At 46.3% G+C, this 18,392-nt stretch overlaps 1 protein-coding gene and 3 non-coding genes across 4 annotated transcripts; 1 reads left to right on the forward strand and 3 right to left on the reverse strand.

Moving 5' to 3' along the window:
• Positions 1 to 3,376: 3,376 nt before the first annotated feature.
• Positions 3,377 to 3,448, reverse strand: trnaw-cca (transfer RNA tryptophan (anticodon CCA)). Its single transcript has one exon. It is a non-coding gene; the product is annotated as a tRNA-Trp (tRNA).
• Positions 3,449 to 3,891: 443 nt separating this feature from the next.
• trnag-ucc (transfer RNA glycine (anticodon UCC)) lies at positions 3,892 to 3,963 on the reverse strand. The gene has a single exon. It is a non-coding gene; the product is annotated as a tRNA-Gly (tRNA).
• Positions 3,964 to 6,439: 2,476 nt separating this feature from the next.
• LOC140407551 (histone H2B-like) lies at positions 6,440 to 17,536 on the reverse strand. Its single transcript, XM_072494949.1, has 2 exons — positions 16,588 to 17,536; positions 6,440 to 6,973 (listed from the first exon to the last, which is right to left on the reverse strand). Exon 1 carries the CDS (start codon positions 17,293 to 17,295, stop codon positions 16,909 to 16,911), a length of 387 nt encoding a protein of 128 aa, XP_072351050.1. The 5' UTR covers positions 17,296 to 17,536; the 3' UTR covers positions 6,440 to 6,973; positions 16,588 to 16,908.
• Positions 8,796 to 8,867, forward strand: trnam-cau (transfer RNA methionine (anticodon CAU)). Its single transcript has one exon. It is a non-coding gene; the product is annotated as a tRNA-Met (tRNA).
• Positions 17,537 to 18,392: the final 856 nt, after the last annotated feature.

The following is an 18,392-nucleotide window of genomic DNA, read 5'->3' on the forward strand; positions in this document are numbered from 1 at the left end:
TGAATCTCTACAAATACATTCAAATGACATCAAGTTTCACATACAGATTCCCATAGGCCATGCTAGACCCCTCCTGACCTGGCCATACATCCTAATTGGCTCACTTCTCATTCCTTAACCCTGGTCCTCTTGATCCCCAGCATCCTTTTCTCCTCCTCCACCAGACACACCTCCCCCCTTTCGTGCCATGCTTTCTAAAATCCTTTGTCTGTGAACTCACTAGAATTAGACTGGCCTACATCTACATTACTGTAACTAATATACTTAAACTAACTATTTTATATCACATTCATCAGCTTCACAGTTCGAGGGTCCCAGGTTCGATTCCCGGCTGGGTCACTGTCTGTGCGGAGTCTGTACATTCTCCCCGTGTGTGAGTGGGTTTCCTCTGGGTGATCCGGTTTCCTCCCACAGTCCAAAGATGTGCAGGTTAGGTGGATTGGCCATGCTAAATTGCCTTTAGTATTGGTTGAGTGGGGTTATTGGGTTATGGGGATAGGGTGATGTGGGCTTGGGTAGGGTGTTCTTTCCAAGAGCCGGTGCAGACCCGATGGGCCGAATGGCCTCCTGCTGCACTGTAAATTCTATATATAACAATATCCAATAATAAACCACTACAGAAACCGAGATCACAGTTTCGCCACTCGGACGGATGCGAACAATCCAACCAGACAATTTCGAACAAGCGGAGATTCCTGCCTCCAGCCACCTCACTTTCTCCAGCTCTCTTCCTCAGCTCGAAACACACGAAATCACGCAAACGCCTCCGATCAAATTATTATTGCGATGGCCGGGAATCGACCCCGGATCAACGGCTTGGAAGGCAGCGATGCTCCCCAGTATCCCTCCATCACTTACTGCCGAACGTTGAGTCCTTTTGATGCTTTGCTTTGTTTCGTAGACAGCGTCTTACTATGTTCATGTTATTTCACTCCAATTTAAAAATGTTCCTGAATGAACGTGTCCGTGTCGCACTGCTCCCGTTCAGCCAGGAGATGGCACCAGTCCACAATAAATGTATTTATTTCTGATGTTCTGTGTGTCATTACATAGGACTCTTGCTCTGGCCTGATACCTCACCTTGTCCTTGTGGCCTGATGCTGCCGTTTGCACCCTGGTTAAGTAATCATAGAATCCCTCCAGTGCAGCAGGAGACCATTCGGCCCATCCAGTCTGCACCGACCCTCGGAAAGAGCACCCCAACACGGCCCAATCCCCTAGAACCGTTTGGATACATCAGGTGTCAGTATCCTCTGGAGACGAGGCTTCAATCCCACTCCTGACATTGACATTGATTCTCAGCTGCGATAAAATGCCAGAGGTCCCGGGTTCAAAAATGCGGACGAGCCCGGATGGTGTCACTGACTGAAATCGGGAGGAGGTTTGAGCTCCCGGAAAGTTATTGCAGCGAATATATCAGTGCAGAACACGTGAAAAATCGGACAGGGTATTTAAAGGTCGTTTGATCATGGTGTGGGATTCTGAATTTATCCTCAAGCAAAAACAGCATCCAGGCAGCTGGCTGAATACAATGGTTGTTTGTACCTGATAAACCTTTGATTTGACCAACGCGCTTGCGGGGTGAGGTGGCCGAGTGGTTAAGGGGACGGATTGCTAATCTATTGGGCTCTCCGTGCGTGGGTTCCAAACCCATCATTGTCGATTTTCCATCCTGCTTTCTCCCAGTGGGACTCATTTTTCCAAATGTATCTGCAATCACTGATGTGACAATCCAGTCCAAGTTGTGAGGCCGGATTGCATCGAGTTGTGTTGGAAGCGCGAGAATTGAAAATTCAGTCTTGTTCCGATTGAGATGCATTGATCGGGTAGTGAGGTCGGAACCACTCTGTCTATTGGGTAGTGTCAAAGCCAAGCGACATTTCATTGTTCGAGAGAATGAGGAGTTTACGGAATCAGGATATTTACCCGGCAAAATCTGCTGGAGGAGGGAATGAGGGGAGTCCAAAAATGTATTCAGAACTTTAATGTAGCGGCGGCAATGGAGCTTCACCAGAATGATACAGACATAGAAGGTTTCAATTACGAGGACAGCTGAGAATTATAGAATCATAGAATGGTTCCAGCACAGGGTGCGGCCATTCCGCCCACCGTGTCCATGTCAGTTGCCCAGAGCTGGAAAATCTCAGCAGACCTGGCAGCGGGAAACAGAGAATAGGAAGCAGGGTCAGACTGGACTGGAAACTGTAACTCTGTTTCTCTCTCCACAGATGCTGCCAGACCAGCCGAGTTATCCAACATTGTCTATTTCTGTTGCAGGATTTTATGAAGAATCTCCATAGCGGCCTTGCCTTTGTGCTCGGCGTTTCTATTTATTTATTTATTTCTGTATAAATTTAGAGTACCCAATTTTTTTTTCCCCAATTAAGGGCCAATTTAGCGTGGCCAACCCACATACCTTGCACATCTTTGGGTTGTGGGGGTGAATCCCACGCAGACATGGGAAGAATGAGCAAACTCCAGACGGGCAGTGACCCAGGGCCGGGATGACGCTTCTATTTATAAAGACTGGTCCCGTATGGGCACTAAGGGCAATTTATCCAATCCACCTAATGCACGTCTTTGCACTGCGGGAGGAATCCGGAGCACCCGGAGGAAACCCACGCAGGCACGGGCAGAACGTGCAGACTCCGCACAGACAGTGAATCGAACCTGGGAGCCTGGCGCTGTGAAGCCACAGTGCTAGCCACTTGTGCTACCGTGCTTTGTGCCCAGAGAAGTTATTGCAGCGAATATATCAGTGGAGAACACGTGAAGAAATGAAAACGACATTTTAAGACCGTTTCACCATGGTGTGGAACTGATATATCAAATAAAAAACCGCACGCTTGTGCACCCAGGTAACTGGCTGAATGCAATGGTTGTATGCAACCCCGATAAACCTTTGATTTATTTGCTGAACAAGAATTTCCCCATCTCCGCCTTAAAAATAATCAATGTCCCGCTTCCGCGGCCTTCTGAGGCAGAGTTCCAAAGTCGCATAACTCTCTGAGAGGGAGAAATCTCCTCATCTCCGTCCGAAAAAGAGCGACATCCTTGTTTTTAACTGCCCAGTAGTCCTAGTCACCCACGAGCAGTGAGATTGAACCAACTGTTTGGGCAGCACGGTCGCACAGTTGGTTCAATATTCTCAGATAATAATATGGAAGCGGCCAACGTGCGGCTCGAACCCTCGACCCTGGGAGGTAGAGTCCCATGCTCTACCGACTGAGCTATCCGAATGTTTGATGAAACTGCTCAAAAATATAAACTGAGCGGGTAAATCTGAAACATTCGGACAAATTGTGGTTTGAACGGAGTCATTTCGGGAACATTCCCACAGAGAGAAATTCCTGGAACCAGTGGCAGAAAAACTTCCTGAGCCTGACGTGATTTGAACACGCAACCTTCTGATCTGGAGTCAGACGCGCTACCGTTGCGCCACAAGCCCAAGCCCAAGAATTGAGCGTCTCTCCTCATAGATTTATGTTTTATTTACACCCAACCGTGCGAAAGAAACCCAAGGAGGTTATATTGAGGGATACAAAAGGGCCCTGAAAATAAAGCAGCTGTATCACGTGGTTAAGGTGATGCACAATAATCCATTGTGCTCTGTACACGTGGCTTCAAATCCCATCCTCGTCTGTAACGTGTCTGTTGTGTCTCTGTTTGGTCCCCTTCGTGAGGCTGAAGTGAAATTGGTGTGATTTTTAGTTTTGTCGGAGGGCTTGGACAGTGAATAGTCGAACACTGTCCATATTGAAACCACATTAAAAATGATGAGAAAGTTACTTATTTCACTCCTCGCTGGACTTGCCACTAAATTCTGAGTGAGAAACTTTCTCTTCCTCAGTTTGAAACTCACAAAGAGGTGCAAAGATTCCAATTTATTATTGCGATGGCCGGGAATCAAACCCGGGTTAACTGCTAGGAAGGCAGCTATGCTCACCACTATACCACCATCGCTCACTGATTGGAGACGTGTCCTTTTGGTTCTTTAGATCAGTTTGATTTACTGTTTCGTAACAAATACTTACTTTGCGTAAGTTGTTTCACTCAAATTTAAAATGCTCCTGAATGAAAGTGTTCGTGTCGCACGGCTCCCGTTCAGCCAGGAGATGGCACCAGTCCACAATAAATGTACATTCTATGTGTCATTACATAGGACACTTACTCTGGCCTGAGACCTTAACTTGTCCTTGTGTCCTGGATGCTGCCATTTTCACCCTATTTCAGTAATCATAGAATGCCTCCAGTGCGGAAGGAGGCCATTCGGCCCATCGAGTCGGCACCGACCCTCGGAAAGAGCACCAGATTTCGGCCCAAACGCACCTAACCTTTCGAATACGTCAGGATGGCCGAGCGCAGGTCGCAGTCTCCTCTGGAGGTCAGGGCTCGAATCCCACTCCTGAAATTGACTTTTCCTCCGCGAGGCACCATCCAAACCTGGAACCCCTCCCTAACAGCACTGTGTGTGTACATACACCATATGGACTTGCAGCGGTTCCAGAATCCCCTCACCGCCCATTCTCGCGGTCAATTAATGATAGATTGTAAATGTTTGGCCGAATCAGCGACAATCACAGCCAGAGAGACCTTCAATAACCCTCAGAGCAGGAAAGGCAACTCATTGTCCTTTGACCCAAAAGCAAAATACTGCGGATGCTGCAAATCTGAAACAAAGACAGAAAATGCTGGAAATATTCAGTTGATCCGGCAGCATCTGTGGAGAGAGAAACAGATCGTTCCAACGAAAGGTCAGGTTGTGAAATGTTAACTATTTCACTTTTCACAGATACTACAGATCCGTACCGTATTTCCAGCATTCCCTTCTGATTAGCTGAACATCCTCAGACTCTGTAGCTTCGTCCGGTAAAGTGTCTGTTCACTGAAGAAAAATCTGGACTCAAATCTCAGCCCAGCCTTATTCCGTTTGACCACCTGTGCGATTGAGAACTTCCTCCACAACAGGGGGAAATGTGTTGGATTTCTAGTCGGAAAATATGCCTTTTGCAGGTTTCAATTCAGTAGAATATCTACAGAGATTGTAACGCAAGGACTGATTTCAGCTGCCATCATCCAGTTGTTAAATCTTTCCACTAAAAATCCACTGGATGTTCCCCTTTGACTTGAGTCCTGCTCCCAGAAGATCAGTTCAGTATTTTCAGTAATATTATATTTTGAATTCTATGTCCAGAGAATTGTGACGCTGAAATTGCTCACACTTCTCTCCATTGTTATCAACTCTGCAGGTGTTGACTGCACCGTCTAATGGAGACATGCTCACAGGGCTGTGAGAGAGGCTTTCTTTCAGGCGCGAGGCCTCTTTTGGTCCATCAACAGGATGTCTGCAGAGAAACACAGAATACCGAGCCCCTCTTCCCAGGATGGACTTAATCAGGGACAAGATGTTGTTTGAAGAGAGAATCAAAGGTCTGAAGAATTGGTCTCAGATTCCTGGCGTTTTGTGAAGAGAACAAGGTGGTGGAGCAATGTGACAATAGCAGGATTCGAGTTTGGGATATTATCCAGTCTGTGCTGGGGAGCTGCGTGAAGGACGTTGTCTTGTCTGCCCACCCAAGCTTAATGTTGGGATTGAGGTGGTGATCAGATTCCGAAAGGAGGGTGAAATCCTTTCACTGAGTTTCAAGCTCACAGTGCGGTTGAGTGTCTTGAGTTACAGGAAGATACAGACGGGATGGTCAAATGGGCAGAAAAGTGGCTGATGGAATTTAACGCTGCAATATTAGATGTGATCCATTTGGTAGGGATTTTCGCAGTAACTTCATTGCAGTGTTAATATAAGCCTATTTGTAACAATAAAGAATATAATATTATTATTATTGGATTAATGTGAATGGCCTGACACGGGGAAGTCCTGAGGAACAAAGGGACCTTGGAGTGTTTGTCCATAGATCTCTGAAGGCAGAAGGGTAGGTTAATAGGGTGGTGGAAAAGACATTTGAGATACGTGTCTTTATCAATCGGGGCATGGATTACAAAAGCAGAGAGGTCATGGTGGAGTTGTATATAATGTTGGTGAGGCCACAGCTGGAGTATCGTGTGCAATTCTGGTCACCACATTCTAGCAAATATGTGACTGCACTGGATGGGGTGCAGAGGTGATTCAGCAGGATGCTGCTTGGGATGCAACATTTAGGATATGAAGAGAGGTTGGATCGGCTTGTTTTCTCTCTCTCGCGGGAACAGAGATGACTGAGGGGTGATCTCATCGAGGTGTACAAGATTATGATAGGTATAGACAGGGCGGATAGGGAGCACCTGTTCCCCTCAGTCAAAAGGGGACACTATTGTTCTGTGATTCTGTTACAGATCAGATCTTGGAGGTATCGCTGCTGTATTCCCAGGAGGTGATGGTCTGATCCGGAGAGCAAAAGCTTCCATCGAGGACGGGGTTCTCAATAAGAACAAACTGGAGGTGTGGGATGTTAGAATCTGCTCAGCACTGATTCATTTTTATTCATTGTTGTGTCCTGGAATAAACACGTGGATTGTAGCTGTCCATTAAAAACAAAAATAGAATTCGGAAATTTCTGGCCAGTAACTTCACCATGTCCACGTTACATCACTCAGCATCCTCAGCTGCATCACATCTGGTCCACGTTTCCTCAGCAGAGAGCAGTTTCACAGCAGAGAGTACATTTCCACTGGCGAGATCGCAGTTTCTCAGCAGAGCGCACAGTCCACGGCAGAGAACACAGTCCCACAGTAGAGAGCACAGTTTCACAGCAGAGAACACAGTAACACAGCAGAGAACACAGTCCCACAGCAGAGAACACAGTAACACAGCAGAGAGCACAGTAACACAGCAGAGAGCACATTTCCACAGGAGAGGTCGCCGTTTCCCAGCAGAGGCACAGTCTACAGCAGAGATCATATTCCACAGCAGAGAGCAGTTACACAGTAGAGATCTCGGTTCCACAGGAGAAATCACAGTTCAGCGGGAGAGAATATACTTAAATATCGGAAAGCAGTTTAATTAACATCAGGGAAGACCTTTCAATAACAGAGTGAAGATGCAGATAACACAGTTACACAAGAGGAAAGAGGGGAGATTTTACAACAAAGAACAAAGACAAAGAAAAGTACAGCAGAGGAACAGGCCCTTCGGCCCTCCAAGCCTGTGCCGACCATGCTGTCCATCTGAGCTAAAATCTTCTCGTCTTCCTGGGTCCGTATCCCTATATTCCCATCCTATTCATGTATTTGTCAAGATGCCCTTAAATGTCACTATCGTCCCTGCTTCCACCACCTCATCTGGCAGCGAGTTCCAGGCACCCACTACCCTCTGTGTAAAATACTTGCCTCGTACATCTCCTGTAAACCTTGCCCCTCACACCTTAAACCTATGTCCCCCAGTAATTGACCCCTCTACCCTGGGAAAAAGCCTCTGACTATCCACTCTGTCTATGCCCCTCATAATTTTGTAGGCCTCTTTCAGGTCTCCCCTCAACCTCCGTCGTTCCAGTGAGAACAAACCAAATTTATTGAACTGCTCCTCATAGCTAATGCCCTCCATACCAGGCAACATCCTGGCAAATTTCTTCTGCACCCTCTCTAAAGCCTCCACATCCTTCTGGTAGTGTGGCGACCAGAATTGAACACTATACTCCATGTGTGGCCTAACTAAGGTCCTACACAGCTGCAACATGACTTGCCAATTCTTATACTCAGTGCCCGGGCCAATGAAGGCAAGCATGCCATATGCCTTCTTGACTACCTTCTCCACCTGTGTTGCCCCTTTCAGTGACCTGTGGACCTGTACACCTCGATCTCTCTGACTGTCAATACTCTTGAGGGTTCTACCATTCACTGTATATTCCCTACCTGCATTAGATCTTCTAAAATGCATTACCTCACATTTGTCCGGATTAAACTCCATCTGCCATCTCTCCGCCCAAGTCTCCAAACGATCTAAATCCTGCTGTATCCTCTGACAGTCCTCATCGCTATCCGCAATTCCACCAACCTTTTTTCGTCTGCAAAATTACGAATCAGACCCGTTACATTTTTCTCCAAATCATTTATATATACTACGAACAGCAAAGATCCCAGCACTGATCCCTGCGGGACACCACCAGACATAGCCCTCCAGTCAGAAACGCACCCTTCCATTGCTACTCTCTGCCTTCTATGACCTAGCCAAGTCGGTATCCATCTTGCTAGCTCACCCCTGATCCCCTGTGACTTCACCTTTTGTACCAGTCTGCCATGAGGGACCTTGTCAAATGCTTTACTGAAGTCCATATAGACAACATCCACTGCCCTCGCTGCATCAATCATCTTTGTGACCTCTTCCAAAAACTCTATCAAGTTAGTGCGACATGACCTCCCCTTCACAAAACCGTGCTGCCTCTCTCTAATACGTCCATTTGTTTCCAAATGGGAGTAGATCCTGTCTCGAAGAACTCTCTCCAGTAATTTCCCTAACATTGACGTAAGGCTCACCGGCCTGTAGGTCCCTGCATTATCCTTGCTCCCCTTCTTAAACAAAGGAACAACATTGGCTCTTCTCCAGTCCTCCGGGGCATCACCTGAAGACAGAGAACACTGGAACTTAATGGGAACACTTTCTATATATGACCAGTCAGTCGATGTGTGTTATCTTGTGTGAGGTGACAGTGTCCAGCTGCTGTGTGTGTGTGTGTGTGTTGCATTGTTGGTGAGTTGCACAGTGGAATTGTGCCGCCAGGGTGCGCTGTCGAGCACACGTGGTCCTGATGAACAACATTGCGGAGGTAAGGAATTGTGTCGCTTCAACGCAATAACAAACATGGAGCAGAGTGGCGCAGCGGAAGCGTGCTGGGCCCATAACCCAGAGGTCGATGGATCGAAACCATTCTCTGCTAGTTTTTTTTAATACTTTCCGTTACAGTAAAAAGAAACATTTAGCTTCTCACCACAAGTATATCTGACATTTCTTTCCAGGAAACTGGTTTTTTTACTCGGCTGGAAGGGGGTTCCATCAAACATTTAATTTGTGCAACCAATGTCTGAAATGGCATTTACTCCCACAGGGACACACGCTGTAAATGCTGCAAACACACACAGGCTTTCCATGATTGCAGAATGTTCAGCACCATTCACAACTCCTCTGTTAATGAAACAGTCCATGTCCAAATGCAGCAACCTGGACAATATCCAGGCTTGGGCTGAAAAGTTCCAGGCAAAGACCATCTCTAATAAGTGAGAATCTAACCATCGCCCCTTGACATTCACCGGAATTCCCATCACTGAAACCCCACTGCCAACATCTGACTGATTGCCATTGGGCAGAAACTGAACTGGTCATATAAACACTGTGGCTAGAAGGCAGGCCAAAGACTCGGACTCCTGTGGCGAGGCACTCACTCCCTGACTCCCCAAACCCTGTCGACACAGCATAAATCAGGAATGTATTGGAATAATTTCCATTTCCTTTAATAGTTCCAATTTCAACAACACTGAATAGGTTTGACACCATCTAGGACAAAGCATCCTGCTTGATCGGCACCCCATCCATAAACACTCACTCGCTCCACCACTGATGCAGAATGGCAGCGTGTATACCAGCTACAGGATTCACTGCAGGAAGTCACCAAGGCTCCTTTGGCAACACCTTCCAAACCCACATCCACCACCATCTAGAGAGGGACAAGGGCGGCCGACACCGCGACCTGGAGGCTCTCCTCCAGCCACTCACCATCCTGTATTAGAACTATATCTCTGTTACTTCACTGCAGCTGGATTAATTATTTCTCTGATGTAATGTATCTGTCTCTGTGTATATCTGTGTCTGTGAGCACATGCGTGTTTCTATATATGTGTGTGTGTCTGAGAATATGTGTGAATGTTTATGTGCCTGTGTGTGTATACATGTATGTGCGGGTGTGTACAACTGTGTGTGTATAATGTGTGTGACTCTGTATACTGTGTGTGTGCATGTGTATATTATAACTGTGTGTATGTTTGTGTATCCGTGTGTGTGCAACTGTGTGTATAATATGTGTGGGCCTGTACACTGTGTGTGTACGTGTGTATAGCTGTGTGTGTATACCTGTGCATGTGTATGCTTGTGTGTGCGCGCGCAGTCTTCCAATTGTATGTCATTATTGTTTCCTCTCTGAGAGTCTTTTAACCATTTCTAAATCTCTCAGAGGTACAATTGTTGAGTCTGATTGCTTCTTGTGATTGCTATTTATGAGTGAGCACAGTGTCTTTCAGCATCTTACTCTGAACAACCGTTTGAGAGTAATCCTGAATCTGTCATGCTCCAGGACTCAGTGTGAGGATGGATCATAAGACCATAAGACATAGGAGCGGAAGTAAGGCCATTCGGCCCATCGAGTCCACTCCACCATTCAATCATGTCTGATTTCAACTCCATTTACCAGCTCTCTCTCTATAGCCCTTAATTCCTCGAGAAATCAAGACTTTATCAACTTCTGTCTTAAAAACACTCAACGTCCCGACCTCCACCGCCCTCTGTGGCAATGAATTCCACAGACCCACCACTCTCTGGCTGAAGAAATTTCTCCTCAGCTCTGTTCCAAAGTGACTCCCTTTTATTCTAAGGCTGTGCCCCCGGGTCCTAGTCTCCCCTGCTAATGGAAACAACTTCCCTACGTCCAACCGATCTAAGCCATTCATTATCTTGTAAGTTTCTATTAGATCTCCCCTCAACCTCCTAAACTCCAATGAATATAATCCCAGGATCCTCAGACATTTATGAATTTTGTCACCGTTTAGAAAATAGTCCATGCCTCTATTCCTTTTTCCAAAGTGCAAGACCTCGCACTTGCCCACGTTGAATTTCATCAGCCATTTCTTGGACCACTCTACTAAACTGTCTAAATCGTTCTGCAGCCTCCCCACCTCCTCCATACTACCTGCCCCTCCACCTATCTTTGTATCATCGGCAAACTTAGCCAGAATGCCCTCAGTCCCGTCTTCTAGATCGTTAATATATAAAGAGAACAGCTGCGGCCCCAACACTGAACCCTGCGGGACACCACTCGTCACCGGTTGCCATTCTGAAAAAGAACCTTTTATCCCAACTCTCTGCCTTCTGCCTGACAGCCAATCGTCAATCCATGTTAGTACCTTGCCTCGAATACCATGGGCCCTTATTTTACTCAGCAGTCTCCCGTGAGGCACCTTCTCAAAGGCCTTTTGGAAGTCAAGATAGATAACATCCATTGGCTCTCCTTGGTCTAACCTATTTGTTATCTCTTTAAAGAACTCTAACAGGTTTGTCAGGCACGACATCCCCTTACTAAATCCATGCTGACTTTTCCTAATCCGACCCTGCACTTCCAAGAATTTAGAAATCTCATCCTTAACAATGGATTCTAGAATCTTGCCAACAACCGAAGTTAGGCTAATTGGCCTATATGTTTCCATCTTTTTCCTTGTTCCCTTCTTGAACAGGGGTGTTACAACAGCGATTTTCCAATCCTCTGGGAATTTCCGAGACTCCAGTGACTTTTGAAAGATCATAACTAACGCCTCCACTATTTCTTCAGCTATCTCCTTTAGAACTCTAGGATGTAGCCCATCTGGGCCCGGAGATTTATCAATTTTTAGACCTCTTAGTTTCTCTCGCACGTTCTCCTTTGTGATGGCTACCATATTCAACTCTGCCCCCTGACTCTCCGGAATTGTTGGGATATTACTCATTTATTCTACTGTGGAGACTGATGCAAAGTACTTATTTAGTTTCTCACCTATTTCCTTGTCTCCCATCACTAGATTACCAGCGTCATTTTGGAGCGGCCGAATGTCTACTTTTGCCTCCCGTTTGTTTTTAATGTATTTAAAGAAACCTTTGCTATCATTCCTAATGTTACTGGCTAGCCTGCCTTCATAATTGATCCTCTCTTTCCTTATTTCTCTCTTTGTTATCCTCTGTTTGTTTTTGTAGCCTTCCCAATCTTCTGACTTCCCACGACTCTTTCCACATTATAGGCTTTCTCTTTCGCTTTGATGCATTCCCTAACTTCCTTTGTCAGCCATGGCTGCCTAATCCCCCCTCTGATAACCTTTCTTTTCTTTGGGATGAACCTCTGTACTGTGTCCTCAATTACTCCCAGAAACTCCTGCCATTGCTGTTCTACTGTCTTTCCCACTCGGCTCTGCTCCCAGTCGATTTTCGTCAGTTCCTCCCTCATGCCCCTGTAGTTACCTTTATTTAACTGTAATACCTTTACATCTGATTCTACCTTCTTTCTTTCAAATTGAAGATTGAATTCTACCATATTATGATCACTGCCTCCTAAGTGTTCCCTTACTTTAAGATCTTTAATCAAGTCTGACTCATTACATAACACTAAGTCCAGAATGGCCTGTTCCCTCGTGGGCTCCATCACAAGTTGTTCCAAAAAGCCCTCCTGTAAACATTCAATGAATTCCCTTTCCTTGGGTCCACTGACAGCATTATTTACCCAGTCCACCTGCATATTGAAGTCCCCCATGATCACTGTGACCTTGCCTTTCTGACATGCCCTTTCTATTTCGTGGTGCATTTTGTGCCCCCGGTCCTGACCACTGTTAGGAGGCCTGTACATAACTCCCATTTTGTTTTTTTTGCCATTGTGGTTCCTCAACTCTACCCACCCAGACGCCACATCATCTGACCCTATGTCGTTGAGTGCTATTGATTTAATTTCATTCCTAATTAACAAGGCAACCCCACCCCCTCTGCCCACTTCTCTGTCTTTTCCATAGGTTGTGAATCCCTGGATGTTTAAATGCCAGTCCTGAACCCCCTGCAACCACGTCTCTGTGATGCCTACCACATCATACCTGCCAGTCACAATCTGGGCCACAAGCTCATCTACCTTGTTCTGTACACTGCGCGCATTTAAATATAGCACCTTTAATTCTCTATTGACCGTCCCTTTTTGTTTTCATAGTGTGGTGGACCTTGGATTACTGAGCCTTTCCATACACTGTGTCATATTTTGTGGGATGGGGACTATCGTAACCTCTCCTGAGTTTTGTCTTTTCGTGCTTTTTTGTATTCCTAAGCAGCTACGCTTCCCACTGATTACTTCACCTCTTGGTTCCCTGACTTTCCCTTCCACCCCCAATCTCTAGTTTAAAGTCCGATTGACTACCCTATTTACTCTTTTCGCCAGAACACTGGTCCCAGCTCGGTTCAGGTGGAGACCATCCCAACGGTATAGGTCCCCCCTGTCCCAAAACTATGCCAGTGTCCCATGAAAACGAACCCCTCTTTCCCACACCACTCTTTCAGCCACGTGTTAACTTCCCTTATTCTTGCCTCCCTTTGCCAATTTGCATGTGGCTCAGGCAGTAATCCGGAGATTATGACCCTTGAGGACCTGTTTTTTAATTTGAATCCTAGCTCTTTATAATCTCTAAACAGGTCCTCTTTCCTAGACTTGCCTATGTTGTTGGTACCGACATGGACCACAACAACTGGATCCTCCCCCTCCCTCTCCAGTATCCTTTCAAGCCGGTCAGAGATGTCCCGCACCCGAGCACCGGGCAGGCAACATACCATGCGGGACTCTTTATCCTGCTCACAAAGGATACTATCTATCCCCCTGATAATAGAATCCCCTACAACTACAACTTGCCTATTTACTCCCTCCCCTTGAATGGCCTGCTGAACCATGGTGCCTTGGTCAGCTGACTCATCCTTCCTGCAGCCCTGTTCGCCATCCACACAGGGAGCAAGTGCCTCATACCTGTTGGACAGGGTCAAGGGATGAGGCTCCTGAGTTCCTGACTGCTGGTTCCCTTTAACTGCCTGACCTGCAGTCACACCCTGCTGTCCCTGGCCACGGGCAGGATTTAAACTACTTACTCTGACAGGTGTGACTGCCTCCTGAAACACAGTGTCCAGGTAAGTCTCCCCCTCCCGGATGTGCTTCAGTGTTTGAAACTCAGACTCCGGGTCATCAACTCTGAGCCAGAGCTCTTCGAGCAGACAACACTTACAGCAGATGTGATCGCTGCAGCTCGCAATGGGATCTGCCAGCTCCCACATCAAGCAGCTCAAGCACATCACCTGACCAGCCATCACTAATTAATTAATTAGTTTAATTTAAGTTTATGAGTTTAGCTGTGTTTTTTTTTTTTAATTTGGGGCAGATTTGCTATCAACCAATCAGCTCACAGCTTCCCTCTGCCGTCACTTTTGGGGGGAAAAAACTGGAAAACGAAGTTACCGTTAGGTTTTTATCCTCACAGAGACTGCTCCTCCTCCTCCGAACGGCTCCCGAAATTAGGCCCGAAGAAAGAGAGAGAACAAAACAGTCGGGAAAACGCACCTTCTCCCACTCTTCACCGAATTACCTCACTGCACCAAATTCTCACTCTGTCTGTGTCTCACTCACTCAGGCTGTGTCTCCTTGACCTGCGCAATGCTTACTAAGTTCACTTTCTGTCTGTCTTTTATACAGACTTTAGGATGACTCACACTAAAACTTCAAAGAGAAGAATACAATGTGTACCTTTGTGCCCCTCAACAGGCCTCAGGTGACTGCCAGATAACTGCCTCTCAACAATTAGGGTGGGGGCAGCTTCAGCCAATCAGACACTAATCTACACTGCACTTTTAACTGAAAAACAGCAAAATTAGATTAACCACTTACCTTTCCTGGTTACCTCACTGCACCAAATTACCAAATTCTCACTCTGTCTGTGTCTCACTCACTCAGGCTGTGTTTCCTTGACCTGTGCATGTGTTCAGATCGTACTCTGAACATGTGTCTGTGAAATATCCTGCATCTGCCACACTGCAGGACTCAGTGTGATGATGGATCTTAGTCTGAACATGTGTTTGGGGATTATCCTGTACCTGTCAGGCTCTGTGACTCAGTGGGAGGATGCGGTTCAGGATGTGACATTTCAACCTCTGGGACAGTTTATAAGTTTGCATTCATTCCACGTAAATTTCAAGCACAGAAAGAAACCATTGCTGTGGGAGGTTTGAAGCAAACAATGTGAGAGTTTTGGACCAGCATTTAATATCAGAACACAATTGTGAAAGATAATGTAACCTTCAACCTGATACTGGATTGCTCTGGAAGTTTAACTCAGGTTGTACACATTGATTTGATCTGTGCCACTCAGTCTGATTCTGAGTCAGAATTTTGACATGAATGTAAAATGGACCACAGTCTGGAATTGATACAGTATCTTCCTTCAGGGACAGATTCAGTGAGAATTTTCCAATAGTTTGCAAATTACATCTCAGTTCATAGTCAGCGAAATTATATTGTATCTTTTATTTTCATAAACTAGGTGAGTTTTAAACAAGAATCAGAGTTTGTATCTTTGTCGCTTTCAGCATATCTCAATCTGAGAATGCATCTGATATTTGTGTTTGCAGCTAATGTATTTGTGAGGACGCACTCTGAGGATTAGTACAGCCACCCCTGATGTGAGTGATGTAACTGGTATTTAACTCGAATCTCAGAGTACATTATCAGACTAAGGTTAATTGTGTAATCCTTAACCTGAAACCATGTGTCAGTTTTCTCTGATATTGATTATTTCACTAAGCTGCTCCATTGTGGAACTGATACAGTGATGATGAGAATGGGTGAGAATTTGCACTGGGATTTATGGGGCCTCCTGTCAGTGGTACTGAGTTAGGGTGACATGGACACAGCGTCTGTCTCTCCTGCTGTTTGATTGATGGGTTGAAAATGTGTCTCTGGAACAGTTTCCGCTGCCTGAGACTGTGGAACTGATGACCTGTCTGTGTCTCTTTGCTCTGTCAGTGACAATGTACGGATTGTGTGTGGGAAGGAGCTGGCGACACTCTTCCCTGTAACTTGTGTGGAGGAAACATCACATTTATTCATCTTCAGAATATTCTGGTATTTGTCTGTGGAAACAAATGATATTTAAAAACTAAAGGACAGTCAACCATTAACCAATCACAGGCCAGGGAGAAGAATGTGCAGGTTTTGATTGGCTGACATTTTCAAATTCGAAACGCCCGCCAATTTCAGTGCAGGAAAATCCCAAATAACGGAACGGCTCAATGTTCAGGAAACTATTTGAATCTCACACTTTGTTGTCTGTTTCTTGATTTTTCCCTCCCAGAATCCTGGCGTTATTTTAGGAACAGATTGAACTTGTCAATCTCATCAGTAACCGGCAGTAATAAGACCCCGTTCAGCAATTTAAAACGGAGCAAATCTCAGCTCACTGCAAAAGCAGAAACATCGAGATTACCAACCAACTCCTTCACACAGGCTTCACAGGGACAGAGGGAAAGGGCTGATTTCTGAGCCTCTCTCCTGAAAGCGGCCGAGAATGTTACACTGGGAAGTGTGGAGAGAATCCCCGACTCTATCCAGCCGGTGGAACAGGCAGCTTTGTGTCCGGAGAATAGGGAGGGCCGGGGAGAGGCAGATCTTAAAGCGCTGCAATGGACTCCGGTCCTGTGTGTGCTCAAATCTCGCTGATTCCGTCTCCTGGGAAAACTGCGGAATAAACAGTTCAGCGCGAAAATAACCTCTTCATTCCCGCCTTTACTGTGTCCCGGGAGCGGGAAACACATCACCCGAGAGAAAAAATAATAATTTCCTTATGAATTTAACTCACCAGTTGTTAAACTCTGAATATAGTTATCATTAAATTTAAATAATTCCCTCCTGAAATTGTGCTTCTCCTCATTGTCCGTCACAAATGCCAGACTGCGTTTAAAATCCGCTCTCAATTCAGTTTGATTCTCTTCTGTGTGAAAGTGTCTGTGACGGGCGGGTATGAAGCCACATTCACAACATTCTGGAACGGGACAAATCTCTCTCCTCCACAAAGAGATTTCTCATCAAGTCAATGCGGGAAAAGATGGTGCAGCTTTTTCACAGAGATTGTGGGTGGCTCTTAAAAGAGCCGTTGGGTTTGATGAGTTTGAGAACAGTTTTACTTGGAGCTGGTGTACTTGGTCACCGCCTTTGTCCCTTCCGACACGGCGTGCTTGGCCAGTTCCCCGGGCAGCAGCAGGCGCACGGCGGTCTGGATCTCCCGGGAGCTGATGGTGCTGCGCTTGTTGTAATGGGCCAGGCGGGAAGCCTCACCCGCGATGCGCTCGAAAATATCGTTGACGAACGAGTTCATGATGCTCATGGCCTTGGAGGAGATGCCGGTGTCGGGGTGAACCTGCTTCATCACTTTGTAGATGTAGATGGAGTAACTCTCCTTCCTCGACCTTCGCCGCTTCTTGCCGCCCTTTACTGCCGGTTTCTTAATGACTTTCTTGGCTCCCTTCTTGGAAGCTGGTTTCGATGTTGGTTTCTTCTCGTCAGCCATCGTCAATATCACCCAGAAATAAAGCAAACCCCTTCCGAGCGCTGATTAAATAGACAGAGCCTCACATCTATGCTAATGAGGAATGGGGAAAGGAATGATTGTGATTGGACATTGTGAACATGAGGACAGCCAGTTATGTTCTGTTTATTTGATTAAATATAAAAGCAGACCAGTCAAAATTAGGATTTTCCACCAATCAGAAACCATCTTATACAAAAATGAACTACATTTCAGAAAGAATGTCACCAGTCCCAGTTTGTCAGTGTGTAAAGATCCACCGGGAAAAGTCACTAGTCTGCCGGTGAGAGGGACTCTTCACCACAGAGGGAATGTGCGGGACTGTGGGATACATTCAGGAACTGTGAGTGTCTTGTAATATGTGAGTGTGAGTATGAGTTTTACTCACTCTCTGGAACAGCCAACTGTATAGACTCTGGACTCTTGAGACTGGTAAATCTACCTTTTTATAATGGGTTTAAAAATTGCATCCATAAATGTGCGAAGCATTAAAGATACTTCGCGGTGTGTAGCCACGCTCAACTATTTGGCAAATGTAAAAGCTCACCTACTGTTCCTGCAAGAGTGCGGAATTCCGCACCTCAGCAACTACAGGCGCTGGTCGAGCTGGTGGTCCCACGGGCCATCCATCTGGTCAGGAGGAAACGACTGCCGCTCCTCCGGCCTGGATATTCTGCTGCGGGGAGGCAACTTCACCATCTCCGACGTTAAGGAGGTGGTGGGCGGGCGCCTCCTCGTAGCAGACGTGAAATACAAAAACACCCCTCTCAGACTTATTAATGTGTACGCCCCGGCTGTAAAAAGTGAGCGGCTGGCAGTCCTTCAGCAACTCCCACTGCTGTTGGCCACCTCCAAGCCAGTCATCCTGGGTGGTGACTTCAACTGCATCATCGATGCGGCTGGACGATCCAGCAAAGCCGACAGCAAACTAGACGCTACGTGCAGACTCCTGATGGAAATGGTAAAAGACGCCAAGCTGCTCGACGTCTGCAGCAACCCTGCAGACAGAGCGCAGCGTAGATACACATGGTCACGGCCAGACGGGTCCGTCCGCTCCAGGATAGACTTCTTTTTTGTGT

This window comes from Scyliorhinus torazame, unplaced genomic scaffold (assembly GCF_047496885.1).
Source record: "Scyliorhinus torazame isolate Kashiwa2021f unplaced genomic scaffold, sScyTor2.1 scaffold_1589, whole genome shotgun sequence".
In the NCBI taxonomy this organism is placed as follows: domain Eukaryota; kingdom Metazoa; phylum Chordata; class Chondrichthyes; order Carcharhiniformes; family Scyliorhinidae; genus Scyliorhinus; species Scyliorhinus torazame.

Coding starts and splice junctions, on each gene's coding strand:
- LOC140407551 (XM_072494949.1), bottom strand. CDS start 17,295: ATGGCTGACGAGAAGAAACCAACATCGAAACCAGCTTCCAAGAAGGGA.